This window comes from Chrysemys picta, chromosome 15 (assembly GCF_011386835.1).
Source record: "Chrysemys picta bellii isolate R12L10 chromosome 15, ASM1138683v2, whole genome shotgun sequence".
Classification (NCBI taxonomy): Eukaryota; Metazoa; Chordata; order Testudines; family Emydidae; genus Chrysemys; species Chrysemys picta.
This window is the reverse complement of record NC_088805.1, coordinates 18,818,027-18,838,315: the sequence shown is the minus strand read 5'-3', so window position 1 is coordinate 18,838,315 and position 20,289 is coordinate 18,818,027. Positions and strand designations below refer to the sequence as shown.

General features: G+C 41.6%; 1 protein-coding gene across 26 annotated transcripts in view; it reads left to right on the top strand.

Annotated features, from left to right (window-relative positions):
• Nucleotides 1-282: 282 nt before the first annotated feature.
• Nucleotides 283-20,289, top strand: part of CHFR (checkpoint with forkhead and ring finger domains) — a 31,304-nt gene continuing 11,297 nt past the window's right edge. For 8 of the 26 annotated variants that reach the window (XR_010592884.1, XR_010592880.1, XM_005308613.5 and 5 more), the window contains exons 1-11: nt 283-422; nt 1,003-1,147; nt 2,995-3,094; nt 11,262-11,371; nt 13,328-13,387; nt 13,564-13,776; nt 15,095-15,316; nt 16,308-16,464; nt 17,633-17,787; nt 18,510-18,672; nt 19,837-19,979. Coding sequence is in view for 20 of the 26 variants with exons in the window: in XM_005308613.5 (XP_005308670.2) it covers nt 1,015-1,147; nt 2,995-3,094; nt 11,262-11,371; nt 13,328-13,387; nt 13,564-13,776; nt 15,095-15,316; nt 16,308-16,464; nt 17,633-17,787; nt 18,510-18,672; nt 19,837-19,979 (1,456 nt within the window). In the remaining 6 variants the exon portion in view is untranslated. The other 18 variants (XR_010592885.1, XR_010592881.1, XM_065568499.1 and 15 more) reach the window with 9 other exon arrangements.

Sequence of the window (20,289 nt, the reverse complement as noted above, 5' to 3'; positions counted from 1 at the left end):
CACTTGTTATAGGACATTCATTTTGCCCATGACAAAGATGGGCGCCAGCGTGCTCTGTGATTAATATATTACCTCAAAAGGGAACAGTGCCCAAATCTAAAATGCCCGACACACCCTCGCCACTGGTGCCCACCTCTAAGATGGCCGCCGCGCGTTCTTCCTCCGCCTCAATAGTCGGTTGGCTTCCCCAATCCAAGATGGCTGCCCAGCGCGGAGGAAAGCGGCGCTCTAGCGCGGCCAGCTCTGTGGTGGGAGCGGAAGCCTTTTCTTTCCGTGCCTCCCCGCCCTCTGGGTTCTCTATGATTACCCTGCTCTGGTCTCCAATAGGAGGCGTGGGGGAGCTCGAGGCCCCGCCCAGAGCCTGATCAGCTGATGGCTGGCAATGTCTGTTGACAGCAGCAGCCTCCGCGGCAGGACTGGGTGTAAGAGGCTGGCGCGGGGGGAGTGGATCGCTGCGAACCCCCCAAGTCCCCCTGGGCTGGGGGAAGGGCGGTGAGCGGGAGGGACGTTGGGGAGGGAGGAGAGGAAGGACGGGGCCCTGGCAGCAGCCCCAGCCTGGCTCCTGTGTGTCTCACCCTCAGGGCTGTGAGAGGCCTTGGAGGGCCAGGCTCCGAGGGGGGCCCTGCTTGCCCTAGAGAGGGAAGGAGTGGGGAGTAGACTGCAGAGACTTCAGCCCACACACTAGAGCAATGCAGGAGAGCTGGGGCTGGTGTGTGTGCAGGTGTCTGAGGGGCGGCTGCTGCTGCTGCGGGGGAGGGAGAGGTTGGTCTGGAAATAAAGAGATGAGAGGGGAAGTGATGGCTTGGGCCAGAGAACAGACAAGAAGGGGGAGAGGGATGGGGCGAGGAGAGAAGGCGGGGAAAGAGAACGATAATCGGTAGTGAAAGCTGCGAGAGGAAGAACAGATGGGGGAGAAAGGTAGGAGGGCTGGGGAGAGAAACTGTACTGTTTCCAAGTGAAACTTTTCTCGTGTGTCTTGTGATTATTTTTTTTTTAAATCAGATGTGAATCCAAATGGAGCATTCTGAAGGAGGAGACCAAAACCAGCAGCAACAGCCTTGGGGAAAGCTGATCCGGTTAGGTGCTGATGAAGCAGAGCCCCATGTGTTACTGCTGAAAAGAGAATGGACAATTGGGCGGAAAAAAGGTAAGATGGTGTGTGATTTGCAAGAGGTCGGACTAGGTGATCATAGTGGTCATTCTGGCCTTAAAAATATATGAAGATGAACTCTGAAACATGACAGGTATGTTAGTATCTGGTGGGAGGATAAGGTGGAGGTAGGATAGAAGAGGCCCACCTCAATGCTTGCCACAAAATCCCTTGTTCCCTACTCTAGCATTTCCATGAGAGAAAAGTTGTGCTCTCTCCCTGTCTTTGGCTTTCTTTTTTAATGGGATTCCTGGTGATATCACAAACACCCAATCCCGTGAATTTGTCTTGATGATTTCCCTGATTGTTTCTGTGCAAATAAAAAAGCACTGCATTTCAAACCAAGTTTTGTCAGGTCATACCCATTTTGTCACCACTCTTTCCTTTAGCTCTTGTGATTTAAAAAAAAAAGTGTGTGTGTGGGGGGGAGGATCTGCAATGCAACATTTTCACACTTTAACACACACCTACAATCCAAAAAGCCTTAATTCTTCTGGCTGCATGACGGTTGCTAACATATTAAAATCATTTCTATGAGAGTTGATTTGAAATGCAAGTGTTTCTGTGTCTAAAAGTGTTGACTATTTGATTTTATTTTAAGGGAATTCCATGTTTAAGGCAAATTATTCACTTAACCTTGCACTGTGCCATCTGGCACTAACTTTAGGTTGCCTATCCATCAATTCAGTGCATATCATGTTGTAGCACCCAGCATCAATGAAAGTATATTATAGTTTATAGACTCTATATGGTCAGTCAAAATGGAATTCATGGACCATATTATAGGGAAAATCTAAGTATCTTTTGTCTGTTAAATTCAGTACCATATATTTGTTGCTCTTTTTGATGACTGTATTGCTAAATATGACTAATAACAAACAAGATGTCCACACTAGGAAATCTTCTAGTTGAATTTCAGTGGGCCTACATGGCAGATAAAGATTGACTTTTGCCTGCTGAATTGCTCTCATAATCATTTAACAGTTAGATTACTAAAGTGTTCAGTTAGAAAAATACATAACCAAAATTTGCCATCTACTCCTCAGCAAAATATTGTTGGCACCATTATCCTATTAGAAAAATATGTGAGGTTCTGGAAAAACTCATTTAGTCCATGCCGTTCCCCTCTTCTTCCTGGCCCTTACACTATATTCCAAGAGCCGCAAAGAGTAGATGGGGTACACCAGTGCGGAAGTGCTGAACTACTTCTGAATGAAACTACGGCGTTCTAGTCACTTTCAGCAAGAATCACACGATCATGAAGTTGTGCAGCACAAGTTCTACTCTGTAGCTGTTAGTTGTCCCATGGGCATCAGTTGTGGAAAAATAGCGGTAAACTATTATCAGGGGGTGTGGTGGGTGACTTATTTATTTCTAGATGTCTCTCTGCCCTGTCTAGGGAGGATTGAATGTGCTGGGAAATAATCCAGGACCAGGCTATGAATGGGAGGATATGAATCATGTTCCTTATTATGGCCCCTCTTACAAGGGAAGTGTTGTTGCAAGATGGAATAGTGTCTTATGTGTGAAGCCTTGAATATGGTTGGGAAGGAGGGATTAAGGTAGTGTCAAAATGGGGATGGTTGCTCAGAACCCTAGAATGGGTGGGCAGGTTCCCATCATCCCCCAAATCATTAATACTCCTGCCTAATGGCAGTGAACTGCACTAGATTTTAAATTTTCTGTCTTTAATAATCTAAAAATGGTGCTAACACATGTAAGAAAATCTTGTTTTTAAAAGAAGAGTTGTAAGTGGACTGATCAGTCTCTGTGATGGGATCTGCCTATGTAAATATTCATGAGATATTTATAAACATATTGATCATAAACATTTTCTTTTTAAGGTTGTGACTTGTCCTTTCCTGGCAACAAACTGGTGTCTGGAGATCACTGTAAGATTACAGTGGATGAAGAATCTGGACAAGTATCATTGGAGGATACCAGGTTAGCCCTGCTTTAAACTTTTATTACTGGTTTGCTGGAGTAAAATTCTGTTCAGTGCTCATGAAAGGAGTTAGCTGTACATATCACAGAGTAAGTCTCTTATTTTTAAGTGTTAATTTTTTCCAACAATCCCTAAAACTCATCTCCTCTCTCCCCCACGGAATGCGTAGCTTACTGGATGAAAAACAGACTGATGGTGGGGAGTGCCTGGTAGTTTTGTATACTGTGTGTCTTATTATGTGATTGCAATTATAGCATTGTGAAAAAAATTATCAGTGACTTTAGGAGTTTTTAAAAACTGTTCATAGTGAATTAGTATATGGCACACACATTCCTTATACTAGCTCTCTTCCCTACCTTCATCCCCAGCTCCTTGGGTTGGGGAGGAAATACATTTGCACTGATAACTTCAAAAACGTGCAGTGGATAGGAATAGAGATTCATATTTGTTATTCCTTTTGGTGTTTAAAATATCTCTGAAGGTAGCTTGTATTTCATAGGACCTTTGGGGCTTGAAGGGTTATCTGGATTTTGGCTTTATTTATAGTCTGAGCTCCCTTTTGGATCTATAGTAATGAGCACCGTATACGTACTTATGCCTATTGTATTATGTTTCAAAATGATTTTGTCTCCTCAAGCATTTCAAGTGGAGAGGAGAGAGAGGGGCCTAATAAGTAAAATTATAAGTCAATAAACTCAATTAAATAATTGAAATCGCTCAATACAACATTGTAGCTCTTGATGTTGCCATGAGTCATTTGTTATCAGAATTTTTTTTTTACTTCTTTCCTCTAATCAGTATTTCAGGGAGTTATTATGTAGTGATGTAATGCTTAAAGGCCCTAATCCTGGAAAGACTTATGTATGTGCTTAACTTAGCTCACGATGAGCAGTCCCAATGAAGTCAATGGAACTACTCCATAGTGCATAAAGTTCAGCACATACGTTTTTGAATGATCAGAGCCAACAAACTTGCTCTTCTGGGAGAGGTTATTTCCTGCTGGGTTACAAGAATGCTGATGAGAGCTTATGCAGTGTTTTTCTAGCCATGTTGGTCCCACGATATTGGAGAGACAAAATGGATGAGGCAATATCTTTAATTGGACCAACTGCTGTTGGTGAGAGACAAGTTTTGAGATACACAGAGCTCTTCAGGTCTGGAAAAGGTACTCTCAGCATCACAGTTAAATGCAAGGTGGAACAGATTGTTTGGCATAAGTAATTAGCATATATTGTAAGAGACTGTTCAAGGTAGAATGGCCCATTGACACCTCTATAGTCATAGAACAAAAAGAGGGGGTTAGTGCTTTACAGCTTGTTGTAATGAGCCATGAATCCACTCTCTGTGTTCAGTCCATGATTTTTAGTGTCTAGCAGAGTAATGCATTTAAGCTCCCAGGGTTATCTTTTGAAAGTGTTATTGTTCAGGTTTCCTTTGAGGAGGAGGACTGATAGGTCAGATATAGAGTGATCGCTTTGTGAAAAATGTTCACCCACGGGTAATAGGATGTTTTTGTCTTGTATCATTTTCTAATCACTACTGAAGAATGCAGTGATTTACTGGTTTCACCCACGTAGTTATTGGGGCATTGTTTAAGTTAGTTGGGATGCATAATCTTTCTTGCCTGTCGCAGGATGTATGGGGGGGCCTAGTCGGCAGTTTCCTCTTCTAAGGCCTGGTCCCCACTAAGCCCCCACTTCAGACTAAGGTACGCAAATTCAGTTACGTTAATAATGTAGCTGAATTCAAAGTACCTTAGTCCGAACTTACCGCGGGTCCAGATGCGGCAGGGAGGCTCCCCCGTCGATGCCACGTATTCCTCTCGCCGAGCTGGAGTACCGGCGTCGACGGCGAGCACTTCCGGGATCGATTTATCGCGTCTAAACCAGACGTGATAAATCAATCCCAGAACATCGATTGCCTTCCGCCGGACCCTCCGGTAAGTGTAGACGTACCCAAAGGCTAAAGTCTCCCGTGTAGCTGCTCTATGCGGACGGGAGAGAGCTCTCCCACTGGCATAATTAAGCCACCCCCAAGAAGTGGCGGTAGCTATGTCGGCAGGAGAGTGTCTCCCGCTGACATAGCGCTGCGCACAGCAGTGCTTTGTAGGTGAAACTTATGTTGGTCGGGGGATGTTTTTTTCATACCCCTGACTGACAAAAGTGCTAGTGTAGACAAAGCCTAAGTCTTCTCTTCCTACCCTCCTGCCATAATATACATTCCCTCTGACCCCTCTACTCACATGCCGGCTCCTACACACACACATATACGGCTTGCTCTCCAGACAGTCATGGAGTAGGAGAGCTCAGGTGGCTAGCTAACAAAAAGGGGCAGCCAGTAGAAGAGAGTAGCTGAGCTAAATAAAACTTTGCTGTCAACATCGCAAGAGTCTAGTTTGTGGAAGGGTGGGGCTAGATGCACTGTTAGCCCCACAGAAAGGCTGCAATCCTAAGTAATGCCTCTCTTCTGCAATTGAGAATGTGGAAGGTTATCTTTTCACATATCTGACAAAAAGGAAAAAGGCCTTTTATATATTCTGTCTGTGCATGAGTGAGAGTTGACGTAAAGCACTTTAACCACACATGGAATAGGGAGACAGTCCTACTACTTGTAGAAGATTAAGCTTCTCTTCTCTCAGAATTTGTCTGAGACCTCTGATATTCAAGGCCTGCTGTCAATATCAGCTGAGCTTCATAGAGTCAAACTGGCTGTAAGAAGATATAAACCTAAGCTCAAGAGCCAACAAGGACATGAAGCTCATGTAGATATAACACTGTCATTCCCCCATTTACTGTTATAATTGGCTAGGTTTGAAAACGTGCTGAACTGTGTTCCATTACACAGAATTGTTATTGTGAGCCTACTGTAAAGGGGAAGGCAGTTCTAGAAACATTGCTCTGGTCAAGCTCAGATTTTTCTGTTGAAAACAAATACATTGCGGGAGGCAGCTGGTTTGGGGCAGTTCAGGTGGGTACACTCTCTTCCTGTATTGCAGATAAATCATAAAAAATCAAACCGTATGTGGCATTAGCTCCATACCTGTTTGCTGACATGCTGAGTTATTGGAGACAGAGCAATCCTGACACAGTTTAGAAAGCATTTAGACTTCTCCTCACCCTGCGAGGTGATGAATTGAGAACTTTACAACTACTTGAATAAACCGGTAAGAGAGCAAGTGTTGATACCTGTCTGGCTCAGTAGAATCTGCTTCAAGAGCTGGTTCCTTCTTTTTCTCCCCAGAAAGTGCCTTGGCTAGTCTCTTAGGGCTAGTCGGCACTGGCAATGCTAAAGCGCTGCGGCAGCGCTTTAACGTGGCTTGTGTGGTTGCGGCGCAGCGCTTTGAGAGAGCTCTCCCAGCACTCTGAAAAACCCAGCTCCATGAGGGACATAGCTACCAGCGCTGGTGCACTGTCTACACTAGCGCTTTACAGCGCTGAAACGTGCTGCGCTCCGGGGTGTGGTTTTTTTTCACACCCCTGAGCAAGAAAGTTTCAGCGCTGTAAATTGCCAGTGTAGACAAGCCCTTAGTGTTTACTAGAAGAAATAATACTGTATTAGATGACTTAATCAGTTACATTCACGGAACAGTTGGCTTGTCCCAGGGAAAAGCAATTAATTCTTTCTTTAAAAACAAAAATTCAAATGCAAAAGTTGACCTCAATCTCATGAGTTGAAGGACCTTTCCCTGTCCTCCGTTGGACAGTTTTTGTGTGTTAAGTACTCTCACACTTCTTATCAAACTGTCTGTACTGGGCTATCTTGATTATCACTTCAAAAGTTTTTTTTCCTCTTTTTACTTAATTGGCCTCTGAGAGTTGGTAAGACAACTCCCACCTTTTCATGCTCTCTGTATGTGTATATATATCTCCTCAATATATGTTCCAGTCTATGCATCCGAAGAAGTGGGCTGTAGCCCACGAAAGCTTATGCTCATATAAATTTGTTAGTCTCTAAGGTGCCTCAAGTACTCCTGTTCTTTTTCCAAATTACACTCTTAACTTTAGGATTGGCCCTTCCAAAGCCAAGAGGCACATTGACAGAATAGTATGGGATAACTTGCACCACTACACCCTACCCAAACGGGAATTGGGTCAGGATACAGAGATTTATATCTCTAGTCTTAAGAAAAGTGATGAGGGATCTTTTATGACCTGGATTCACATTTCATCCAAATTATACCTCTGATAGCAGAGTTTCCTTCTCATCTCCCTCCAAAACAATATAGCAGGTTGGCATTGGTTTAGTACTGAATCACAAGGAATGTCTGTTAGACTTACTTTCTTCTTCACTTAGAGTGCAATGATTTGTAATGCCTCATAAATACATACATTTAGCCATTTTCCATGTTAGTATGTAAAATATCCATTTTGTGATAGCCTGATACTCCACAAAGTGTATGTTAGACTTCCCTGGTTAGAGCCCTGAAATTGGATATGACACACAAAGGAATGTTACAATTTCCTATATTATTGGCTAAGATCTAATTTTAACCACATTCAGTTTTCTTTAGTGCTTAGCAAAATCTTGGGTGCTTTTCTTTGAGCGATGTGACTTTTTTCTTTCTCTTTCTATTAAACGAATGAATCTCTGTGCCGCTGGACGGGGAGAAACTTTGCCCAAAGATTGCTCATCTGCTGCCCTACCAATTTCCTCATTTGGCTTTAAGGATGATGATTTGGGCCCTGATTCTCCAAATGACTGGTGTAGTCAGAGCTTTGTTCAAGTCAATGGAACTCTGCAGGAGCACAGAGATTCACCTGCATGGAAATGTGTGTGGGATTCAACCCTTGATGTTGATTTGGCAGCAGTTTTGGCATTTTTTTCCCTCCCAGTAGCAAACTTCACTGTTTGATATCCAGGAGTGCACATTTTTCTAATAAGCATTTAACTAAAACACAGTAAAGTCCCTTATGCCCATCTTGGGATTTGACAGTAACTGCTTAATAATTATGTTAAAGGTACTTATAAAACCCTTTGTATTGAATTTTTTTTAAGTTCATATATTTGCCCTCATTATGGCAATAAGTCTTGGGGCCAGAAACCTCCTGAAGATCACTAAAAGACATTCTTTATTTTGTCAGATTGAGCTGTTTCTCCTCCTCCTCCCCCCCCCCCCCCCCGCTCCACCTGATATTCATGTACACTTCAAAACAAGACTTGAGACTTTGTGTCTGTGGTTTTGCATCATAGCCAGGGCCGGCTCCAGGCATCAGCTGAGCAAGCTGGTGCTTGGGGCGGCAGATTGTTGGAGGCGGCATTCCGCCCAATCCTAGGGCGGCACGGCTGCTTTTTTTGTTTTGTTTTGTTCTTGTTCTGCTCCGGCCGCCCTGTCGGGGGCGGCGGCGCGGAGAACCAGAGCGCCCTGCAGGGCAGTCCTCTTCCTTCCCTCCCCGTCGACCGGAGTGGAGCCCTCACGGCAGGAGGCGGCGCAGCGGGAGGGGCCGCGTGGCAGCGCCCCTGCTGTAGCCCTGGCCGCCCCCTTCTCTCTCTCTCCGGCCCGCTCCCTCCCTCCCCCCCCCCCCCCCCACCCCAAGCCGGTCCCCTTGCACCTGGGCTCCGGCTGCGCCGCAGGTTTTTTTTTTTTGCTTTGCCGTTCTGGCCCCCCTGTTTTGTTTTTTGTTTTGTTTTTTGTTTTTTTTGCTTGGGGCGGCCAAAAAGCCAGAGCCGTCCCTGATCATAGCGCACATAGACCACTGCTTAAACACTCAGCTATGACTCTTATTTCATTAGAGTAGTGGTTGTGTCCTTCTGTTGAAACTTGTCCAGATCGGTAATGTTGCAAGCAGAGTTGTTCCCTTTGATATTTTGCATGAGTAGCCAGCCCATGATATAACGGTAATCCAAATTAGTGCAATTGTCATTGTATAAAATAATCCCTGAAAATTCTTCTGCATTACTTAAAGGAGACTTGTAAGGTTTCTTAAAAAATTGGGCATTTCCCCTTTTTTTTTTTTGCTGTTTTACTATAATGAAGAAGGCCCAAAAGATTTGGGGTTTTTTGTGTTTGTTTTTTCTGGAGTTTTGCTGGCAGACCTCCAGCAGGTCTCAAAGGTCATTGTGAGCAGTAACACTTGATTGAAGAAGTTTAGTCAGTTTTTTGAATCTTTAACAATGGTTTCCTTGATTCAAAATATTTCTTCGTCATTTAACATGGGTAAATAATAACAAATCAAAAATGTTTTTTTTAACAGTTTGACTAAAATTCCCTTCCCCTCCTAATTGCTCAACTTTCATTCTCTTGACTTTGGTGATGCACTTTGCTGTTTCTCCGGTCATCACAGAGTCTTCCTGCCTAGACAGGATCTGTATTTCTAATGTAAAAAGACAAGGAGAAAATATTTATTTCAATTTTCTACCCTCTTTAAAAAAAAAATTGTTTTTATAAAGGAGCAAAGAAGGAAAAGAGTCCAACGTTTTTCCTCCCCTCTGCAGGGGACCTTCAAAACAGCATTTTTTGCAGTTTGCACTGTGTTGGTTGACTTCTCCATGTACACTGTAAAAGTACATCTGATGAGAAGGAAGAAATATATTTCTTGACTGAGAAATCACTTAGTGCTACCTCAAAAGTGATTTCTCCTTAGGGTGACCAGATAGCAAGTGTAAAAAATAAGGACAGGGTAGGGGGTAATAGGAGCCGTTTTTGTTTAAAAGGGTAAATAATGAGACGAGAAGGATGGGATTTGTTTCTAGATTTTATTTCATGGTGGAAAATTAACTATGGTACGTACGTTTGGGAAAATCTGGGCTGTGGTCTGGGTGAGTAACTAAATTCAGCCACAAGATGGCAGTAAAGATTTATAGTACCAAAGGTTGGCATAGACAACAACAAAAAAGCCCCAATGTTCGTTGGGCATCTTTATACATATGGTATTAGTTGCTGAGGTTCTTGGATGGCAGAAATCTGAACTCCTTTAGTTCTATGAGGCATTTAAAAAATGCTCATATTGCAACAGAGCTGAAATTACTCATTTCAGTGTAATTTGACTTGATTTTAAAACACTTATAGCGACTGTATGAAGTGGTACATCCCAAAAAGAATGAGTGAAGATCGATATAATTAGATATTTAGTCAGTAGCTGGTGGTTTTTTGAAGTTTGTTTCCACTTCAAAATGATTCCATCTAGCTTGGCTTTTAACTCCATGTAACTGCATGTACATGTTCTTTCCCCCTATTAACTTTCTTAGGGTTGCCAGATGTCTGGTTTTCAACCAGAACACCCGGTTGAAAAGGGACCTTCCCCTGTCCGCTGAAAATGAGCGAGTGAGTGAGGGTGGGGGAGAGCGAGTGATGGAAGGAGGGGAAATGAAGTGAGCGGGGTGGGGCCTCGGAGAAGGGGCAGGGCAGGGGTCTTCGGTTTTGTGTGACTGGAAAGTTGTCAACCCAAAATAGTTGAGGTAAACATAATTGGAAAAATAGATACTTCCTTTTGTCAGTAATCTACAGGTAGTAGCTTGAGAGTATGATGTTGAAAACTTTTTTTTTAAAGGTCTATAGAAGTCATACCAGCAATTCATTTTCTAACTCAAATAAGAATAAAATAACTGACTAGAGTCATCAATGACCAGAATCATTTACCATCTGCAACCTTGGGCATTTTAAACTTTCAACATCTGAGAGGAGGAGGAGGAAGGAGAGAGGGGCCAGCATGAGGTCCCTAGTTGTACAGAAAATGGGGTCTTCCACCCCATAAACAGTTTAAAAGAGAGTCCTTCCTATCAATGTTAATCCCAACACTACAATTTAGCACTTTCAGATAGATGCCTGAGATGTTCTACTACTTCTGTCCCTTTCTGTCTTCCGTTTATCTTAGCTGAGCTCATTCCGTAGGGAGCAATTCTCTAATTATTTTGAGCCATTCTCCAAATGTAAGGGATCATTGTCTGTCTGTCCATTAGCCACATGTTTCCTTACCAGGAGCCACAAACTAGCAATGAAGTCCTCAGCAACTCTACAGAACAGGCCTGCAGGGCAGATTTTTCCCATTCAGTTATCTGGCTTCTCTTAATCTTGGCTACATTTTTTTTTTTTTGGAGGTGGGGGGTGGGTACCAATGATTTTCTCTGCTAATATCTCTCTCTTCCCCCCCCCTCCTTCTTCCTCTCCCAATAAACCCCCATGATAATTATGAAAGCATTTGGGCTAAATAACGATCTTTCTCTTTGCAGCACTAATGGAACAGTAATTAATAAACTGAAAGTGGTTAAGAAGCAGACATGCTCTTTGCAGACTGGGGATGTGATCTATGTTGTTTACAGGAAGAATGAGCCAGAAAACAGTAAGCAGATATCTTTTTTTTTTTAAATGGCGTTGGCTAGTCATAAGGGATACAAGGGAATATCAGATGGTGAGAATAGAGCTACTCAGTGAATGCTAGAGCAAGTCACTTTTTAATATTAAAACCAAACTTTTTCATGATTCTGGGGGCCTTTTCTAGTCATCGTCATCATCCTCTCTTATTTGTATTATGGTAGCGCCTATAGCCATTGGTTGAAATTGGGGCCTCATTCTGCTAGATACTCTATAAACACATAGTAGGAAATAGCCCCTGCCCTACAAAACCTACAGTCTAATGAGGCAAGATAAATGAAGGCTTGGAGGAGAAATGGAGGCAAAGAGAGGTGGCGAGACAAGCTAAAGGTCATGCAGTATGTCATTAGCAGAGCCAGAAATAGAAGCCAGATCTCCTGGGTCCAACCCAGGAGGAGGAAATTAGTTATAAAGTATTTAGCATTTGTTACTTCAGTAAAAAATGTTCAGTTTTCTGAAGTTTCCTTTATAACAGATTAAAGGTATAGGTATTTTAAATACTACATTCTAGCTACTATGTCCAAAACAGGAATGTAAATCTCTGAAATGAAATTTTATAGTGGGCAGATTGGGAGTGTAACGAGTTATTACACTGTCATATGATCAGGAATTATTATGAAGAGATAAATACTACTGTGATGAGTGTGGTATTAAAACTCCAGATAAAACTGAAGCCCCTGATGAATTTGGTGCCTGAGATTTGTCTAAAGTGTAAGAAAGTCTAAATGTCTTAGAATTTATGTTTGCAACTATGCCACGACAGGAAAATTTATAAGCTGTTTGTCCACAGTTTATTTTAGATGCATGTAACTGTTGGAACCTGAATTCCCTTTTGTAACCTCACCATCAGTTTTTAGAATCTGGATTTATCAATTTGTGATGTCAATTTTACAGGAAAGCAATGACACATGCGCACACACTCTAAATCTATATCTTTATATCCACTATCTCTTTTGTTGATCCTCTTTTGGGGATTTCACTGTAGCAGTCAATACTAGTTGAGGAATTCATTTATCCCGTTGTTCCACGATAGATTGAGATGTTCTGAGGTATTAATTTTTTTTAGTTAAAATGTATTTGAACAGGGCTGCTTAGTGCCTTAGTACCTATCATTCAGTTAATGTTCTGAGTCCTGATTTTTTTCATCCCCTGTGCCTTGAAGGACTGAGAGTGAGCTTAGCTTTGGCACGTATAGTTGTCTTATTTAAGCAATTCTGAAACAGTCTAAAAAGAATCCTGCATAGTTCTTTGCTACTAAGATTGATCACAGTGCAAATGTAGAGGGTGTTGGAAGGACCTAAATGGTTGAGGATAAAAAGCAAGGAGACACAATGGGATCTGTGGAGTTCTGTCAGGAAGCTGGAGGGTTCCCATAGGCTGGGGAAGAAAAGAATTTGCTCTGATTTGCTTCATAAGTAGGTTTTGGGTTAGCCGGTGAATAGCATTTGGGTAGTGGCTTAAACTGTTGTATGGAATTTGATTGTTAACTTTAAACTTTTTACAATAAACTCTAAGGAAAATTATATAAAAAATTGAACTTATGAACAGTTAGAGCTCACCTCTCAGCCTTCTGCAGAGAACATCCAGTACAGTTGTATTAGTAAGAGTAGTCACAGCTTATCTTGACACAGCAGAATTTATAGTTAGGAAGTGTTTAAGCCTCAATTTCTATGGTTGGCACAAGCTAAATTTCACACACAGCCATTCGGCTTGGTCTGAGAAGAATAGATCTAGCTGTTCTGTTCCTAATTACCTCCTAAGTAGCAGCATTAACATTGGCTATAACAGCAATCTCCTGTTTGCCCTCTCCATTGTAGGAAACATATGAGAAGCAGCCACCTGTGGGTAGGAGTTGGTGAGAGTAAGAGGGAGAGAAATAAAAACACTTTTATAATAAAATTTCTGCCATTTTCTCTCCTTTCAGATGTTGCTTATCTCTATGAATCCTTCAATGCAAAACAAGATGTAACACAAGAACCAGTAGGTAAGTAAAACTATTAGTTCAAGACTAAAGAAAGGGAGATGAGTGGTTGTGACTAATTGTAGCTGTTTTAAGAGAGCTTGATTCCTTCAAATCCTGTTAATTGACTCTGTTGAAGCCATGACCTTTTGAGGTTGCCTATCAGAGAGATATTCTTTCCACTCCCTTTTCTGTTACAGAAGCTAATGTAGAAAATACTTGCCATCTGACCAAAGATACCTCACATATAGGAAGAAGTGATGATGGAACCCAAATTACCTCATCACTGCCAGCCACTCAGTCTTGCTATGAGGAACCACAGCCATCTACTTCTACATCTAACCTCTTTAATGCTTCTTCTACCTCTCTTATCGAGCGGGCATCTGCTGAGCAGGATAATCCTTCAACATCTGGTAAGGGTATTGTGTGCAGTGTTTGTAAGCTTGGTGCCTCAGAAATTATGACTCTTCTGTTGAATCCTAAGAAACAAATCTCTTACTGTAGAGGATAAAATGATAATGATCAAAATCCCTGTAAAAGTTCAAGTCAAAGCACCTGATCGGTAGTTAATTTAATAACTTGTTCCATAAGAAAATCATAGGTTTAGTCCTAGTGGCTCGGAAAAGCAATTGTGAGAATTGTGTGTATTCAAGGACACAGACGATGCATTTCAATCATTAAGTGTTTTAATTTTGCAGCCTTCACCATGGAACTTAGATGCAGCTGTTGGGGATTTTTTCCCCTCACCAAGCTGGCGTGTAAACTTATTGAAACTATACAGATCACATCACAAAGCTAACTACAACTGAATATTTGCATGCATTCTAATCCTCACTGTTGCTGCTGCCATTCACCAGTCCACTTTCTCCCATTCAGAGATTTTTAAGGTTAGAAGGGACCACATTGATCATTTAATCTGACAAATAGGACAAAAGACAATTATTTAGAAGATGTAAATGATGTTCCCAGCAGTGATCCCCAGTTCCTCTGGGGATCCTTTCCAGCTACCCACCTGCCACCCAGTTTAATCAAGTGAAAATCCACTCATGCTGTCGTTCCAATTTACCAAATTACATGATCACGGCAGGCTGCCTCCTGACCTTCAACGTACCCTCAATCTTTTGTGCACCTATACTGCATCCTGTTTCATGACCTTACTCCATCCCCAGATTGCTTAAACGCTTCAAATACTGCAACATCCGATCGCAAATCTGGCCCTGCCTGCCCATACTGGCTCCTTCCTAAGTATTGTTCAAAATGTGCCTTAGCCTTGATGTACTCTGCATATTATTTGTGCTCCCCCCAGACTCTTCAACCACTTCTGTGGTAGGCTGCATATGTGGAAGGAGGGGGGGGGGCTGTGTGTGTGCGCATGTGAGAGAGAGAGAGAATAAAATCACTCCAAGACTGAATCTTTATTACTAAGTACTGGCCTGGAGCATATTTTTATGAATGAATTATAAGCACTTCTATTTAGATGGGGAGTGTTTACAGATTCTGTACCAGTTTCTTTACAGATTCTCCAAATAATCAGGTATATTGGGAAAACTAGGACAGATGATATACCATATAATCATGCAAACAATGCCAGCATACTTGTGGTTTGACATGGCCTTTTCTCATTCAAATGATGTTTGAATTGGGATGGGCATGTGTCATGGGAAATATATTTTTTCTTCAGTGTTCCCTCTTTGTATACATCTGTTAATAATCTCTGCTTTCATTTTATAGGATCACAGTCCTCTATTTTCATTCCTGTGCCTGCTTTCCCCACTCTAGAACCTAGGTGTCCTGGAGCATCACATGAAGAACAAGGACAGCTGTATGCAAATAGTGAAACTTCCACTATCACTTCAAATATCATTGATAAAGAGAAAAATGAAAGTTCTACATCAGAGCCTCAAAGGGAAGAGGAGGAGGACTTGGAGCCTGCAAAGAAGAAAATAAAAGGAGGCTAGTATATTACAGTATTATGTGACATAAGATGTAGTCTTCTATTTAATCTTGTGTTAAAATGATTTGAAAGAAGACTGACACTCACTCTGTAATGGAATCAGAAGCTTCCAATTACGTACATGGGTGGCTTGTTAATTTTTCACAGAATTCCATTTGGGTTAAGTGAAACACAGGGATCTGAAATGACTTACCAGGGCTCAGTAGGCAGTTCAGTGGGTTCAGTCTAGATTAGAATCCAAGACTCTAACTATATTTTATGAAAGTTTAAGACTATTATTACTTTTTTCTCTGCTGAAGTGAAATGAGTCCAAAATGCACTCCTATAACCTAGAAGGGCTTTAAAGGATTTGTTTAAATGGTATATAAAACCTTATTGTGTTCTGAATAATATATATCTATATAGATATAATATAGGTATTGCAATCTGGTTTTTAAAAACACGTGCCCTCGGGCTTCTATTACATGAGGGCAAATATGTTTACTTTTCACAAAGTATGACTTAAAGCAGGGGTTCTCAAACTGGGGGTCGGGACCCCTCAGGGGGTCACGAAGTGTCAGCCTCCATCCCAAACCCCACTTTGCAGCCAGCATTTATAATGGTGTCAAATATATAAAAGTGTTTTTTAATTTATTGGGGGGGGGGAGAGGAGTCGCACTCAGAGGCTTGCTATGTGAAAGGGGTCACCAGTACAAAAGTTTGAGAACCGCTGACTTAAAGGGCCCAAATATTGCTGATTTCAGACCTTCTCCAGGCTTCCTGGTATTCTGTTGCTGGCTCAGTGAAAATAATGGCTGTGGCTGTAAGACTGTGCAGAGATCAGTCTGCAAAGCAAGGACATCAGCTTTGTGACAACACTAGTGATGGAAGCAGATATGAATCATAATGCTTAGCTTTTTGGCTTAATTGAGTAACATTAAATAGGCAGGCTCTGACATCCATGGTCAATGTAATCTATTGTTATAACACTGAGATATATCTTCTCTGCAGATGAGAGTGCTAGTCCATACCTTCAGATGACCGCTCCAAATCAATGTATAATTAAAGCTGGATCTGAAGGTGCAAAAACAACAAATGTGAAACCAGACAAAATGGAAGAAACACTCACTTGCATTATCTGCCAGGAATTGCTGCATGACTGTGTCAGGTACTTATAGTTAAAAAGAAGCTTCTGTAATTACATGGGACTTAATACAAAGAATGCAATAACTGCTGTTTGGGGTAGTGGAGGTTTGTCTTTTGTAAACTATTAGTTTCTCTTGAGAGTTGGTAAGATTTTCTCTTTTTATGCAGTGTATATACCAGGATTTCAACATGTACACTTCCCCCACCGTACAGTATTGAACAATTAGCTAGCTGCTTTAGGCTGGGACTTTCAAAGAAGCTTAAATGGTAGAAGTGTTCACCATCCTACAAAGCCTTGGGCATAGACCACAGTCAGAGGCATGATACAGGATTTAATGGACCATTGACTCAATCTGGTATAGCAAATCTCATGATGAATTCTAGTTCACTTGGCCAGTGGCCGGTTAAACAAGGCTTTGACTCTTCTTTAATCAACATTACCATTTTATGATGGGAAAACTACTATCCAGCCGAAGTGAAGTGGAGTGTATCAGGTAGCTTAGCCAGAAAAGCAGATCAAACTGAACATGAGATGCGAGTTGAAGTGTGTGGTTTTTAATGGATGCTTTCCCATCTCGATATGGGAAAGGTGAGCATCTTTGCCTCAAGTATATATTTGGAAAAGGCTCAAAATTATAGGGGATTATAAGTAATTGAACAATTATTAAAGTTAATTTAAAAAATGAAGCAGTGTCCTTCAGTAATCAAAGGTGCTAGATTAATAGCACAGCAGTCCGGGAAGTGTGGATGAAGAGAGTAGAGTGATTCCAGCTCCAGTCTATATTAAATCCTTGGTCTCTGACAAGACTTACAATAATATGACGCTAATTATGAATGTGGGTTACTTTATATTGTAGATATGCTTTCTACAATCTAGTAAATCCTGAGATTATCCACTAATATCCAATAGACTGCTAAACATCTGTCAGCTGATTGGTAATGGAAATGTGGTCACCAATTCAAATCTCCTGTGTAGTCCTGGCCTCTTGTGAAACAGATCTTCACTGTGGAAAAACAGACTTCCATACAAATCATTACATAAAGTTCTTTGATATTTCTTGATTATCTAAACAGAAATCAAAGGACCATGCTTTTTAAATACTTTTGTATTTAAAGCTTATGTAAAAGGCCTGTTTTGAGTCTTGAGATTTCTCATTGTCCCTCTGATGTAAACCTGTTTGTGTTTCCAGCTTGCAGCCCTGCATGCACACCTTCTGTGCTGCCTGCTACTCAGGGTGGATGGAACGGTCTTCTCTCTGTCCAACTTGCCGTTGTCCAGTTGAACGTATCTGTAAGAACCATATACTGAATAACTTGGTTGAAGCCTATCTAATCCAACATCCAGGCAAGTTGGAAGTGTATTTAATATACTTACATATACAGCATGTTTCAGATATTAAGTGTGAAATAGGTGTATAAACAGAGAAAAAGATCTTTATCCATCAAACCTTCTGTGCCTTTCCTACTATTTTGCCTGTTGCTCTCATGTTGCATAAGAGAAAAAGAACCAACAGCCAGTTAGTATGTCAGAATAAAGTGTAATATTCAAATACCTGAGAATTGGAAGCAATTTATTACAGGAACCTTTTTATAATACTAGACCTGAAGGCACTTAACAAATGTGAAGCTAAATTCATTATGAGAGGGAGGGAGGTATTGTCAAAGAGAGGCATTGAGAGGTGAGGCTTCCTGAAGTTAGATACTTCTGAAAAAACAAGCCACTAAGATGCTCAAATTTGGATTTAATTGTCTAACTTTAAGCACCCACTCCTGAAAATTTCATCCTAACTGACTTATCCAAGGTCATACACTGCCATTGGCAGAGCTGGAACTAGAATTACGAATTCCAGGCTTCAGTCTCGTGCTTGTGACTTTATAAAATGTCAGCTACGTGAACATTCTAGGATGTATTGCATAGCTACAAATACTGTAGTCACATATTCATAAATACTATGTACATTGTTTAAAAACTTGCAAGGTGATGGAGATGATTTTGGTCTGGAGTAGTCGATTTGATGATTTACAGCTATCTCTTTCTTCATGTTCATATTTGTGTTTCTTTTGCAGATAAGTGTCGTAATGAAGAGGATGTACGTAGTATGGATGCCAGAAACAAAATCACTCAAGACATGCTGCAGCCTAAAGTGCGAAGGTCATTTTCAGATGAAGAAGGAAGTTCTGAGGATCTGCTGGAACTGTCGGATGTAGATAGTGAATCCTCCGATATCAGGTATGTGCATTGGCTTAGCTTTAGTTTGGGTCTGAGTGCTGGCAGTCTCAAACCAGGCTAGAGCACTGTGTTGTTAGCTGCAGCCATTTGCAAAACTGGGGTTTAATCTTTACTGCGTCCCTCATTTTGAAGCCCTGGCAGTATGTTTCCATGATCATTGTCAGGATTCGGTTTTGATTTAATTTTTGTTTTCAAGTTCAGTTTTGGAACCTCTATAATAATCTCAAAACCGATAGATAAAGTGCTATTTATAAAGGCAGCAGGGAGCTGATCCAGGTCATGGCACCACCTAAAGTAGCCCAAGATCATCAGTGAACAGCTCCAGCCGTGCTGCCTTCTGCCCCGGGCATTCCCTCTCCACCAGAGGTCCAGTAGTGGGTGAAGTTGAGCAGCGAGTGCTTTCCTGAAGGATTCCCAGATACAAGGAGGATTTCCAGCTGGTTGGCTAAGCCAAGTTTCTGGTGCCAAGGGGATGGAGTGGAACAGAATGGTGGATCTGGCCCTAAATCACCACATACTGTTGTAACTTTTTGTCCTCCTTTTCCTCCCATCCTACGCCTTCTTGGATTGGAAGCCAAGGCAAGCATTGTGTCATTTGTAGGTCTTGGAAAGCGTCAGCTCACTTGTGGGCTCAGTGTAAATAAAAACAATCTAGGGCAACTTGCACTCACTTCTGGAACTAAAAAACTTTAAATGCTTCTGAAATAATTAGCAACAGAGGGTCCTGTGGCACCTTTGAGACTAACAGAAGTATTGGGAGCATAAGCTTTCGTGGGTAAGAAACTCACTTCTTCAGATGCAAGTCTGACTGAAGAAGTGAGGTTCTTACCCACGAAAGCTTATGCTCCCAATACTTCTGTTAGTCTCAAAGGTGCCACAGGACCCTCTGTTGCTTTTTACAGATTCAGACTAACATGGCTATCCCTCTGATACTCTGAAATAATTGTGTCTTTTTATTTTACCCTTTCTACTTTGAAAGGAACTAGGAGTTCAATACTTAGCTTCACGTGATCTGTGTTGCTGAACACGTAAGCTTCCATATCCAGATTTTATCTACTGGGCTTAGGCTAACACTTCATAAAACCAGAAACAAATAGCTAGTTGAATCCATTCTGGAAACTATACATATAAAATCCAATAACCTGATTGTGTCTTTCCTTTCAGTCAGCCTTATATAGTGTGCAGACAGTGCCCAGGATATCGCCGACACTCCATTCCGCCACTTCCTTGCCCAGGCCAAGAGGGGGAAGCAGGAGGATTGCAAGCATTGGGAGATGCACCATCGACGTCTGCTAACTTTCCTGCAAGTCAGTGTGATGAAAAGCTTGTTGTTAACATGGTACTGGGACACTAAGAAACACATGTCACTTATGAGGAAAGGACACGTTCTTGGGGTATTGTGAAAGTCAGCATCTTCCCTAGAGTCTTGAGATGTGAAGATGACTTTCCTGGGTTACTGGGGGATAAGTCAAGCCTTTCCTATTTATTTAACAAATACTATGTGCTCTGTCTTTAAATAGCTATACATTATAGCTGAGTCGAACCATTTTCTGTCACCCTTGTGGGAGTATAGAATAATCTGTGTCTTTGTGAATTTCAGCAAAAGTCAAACCCCTA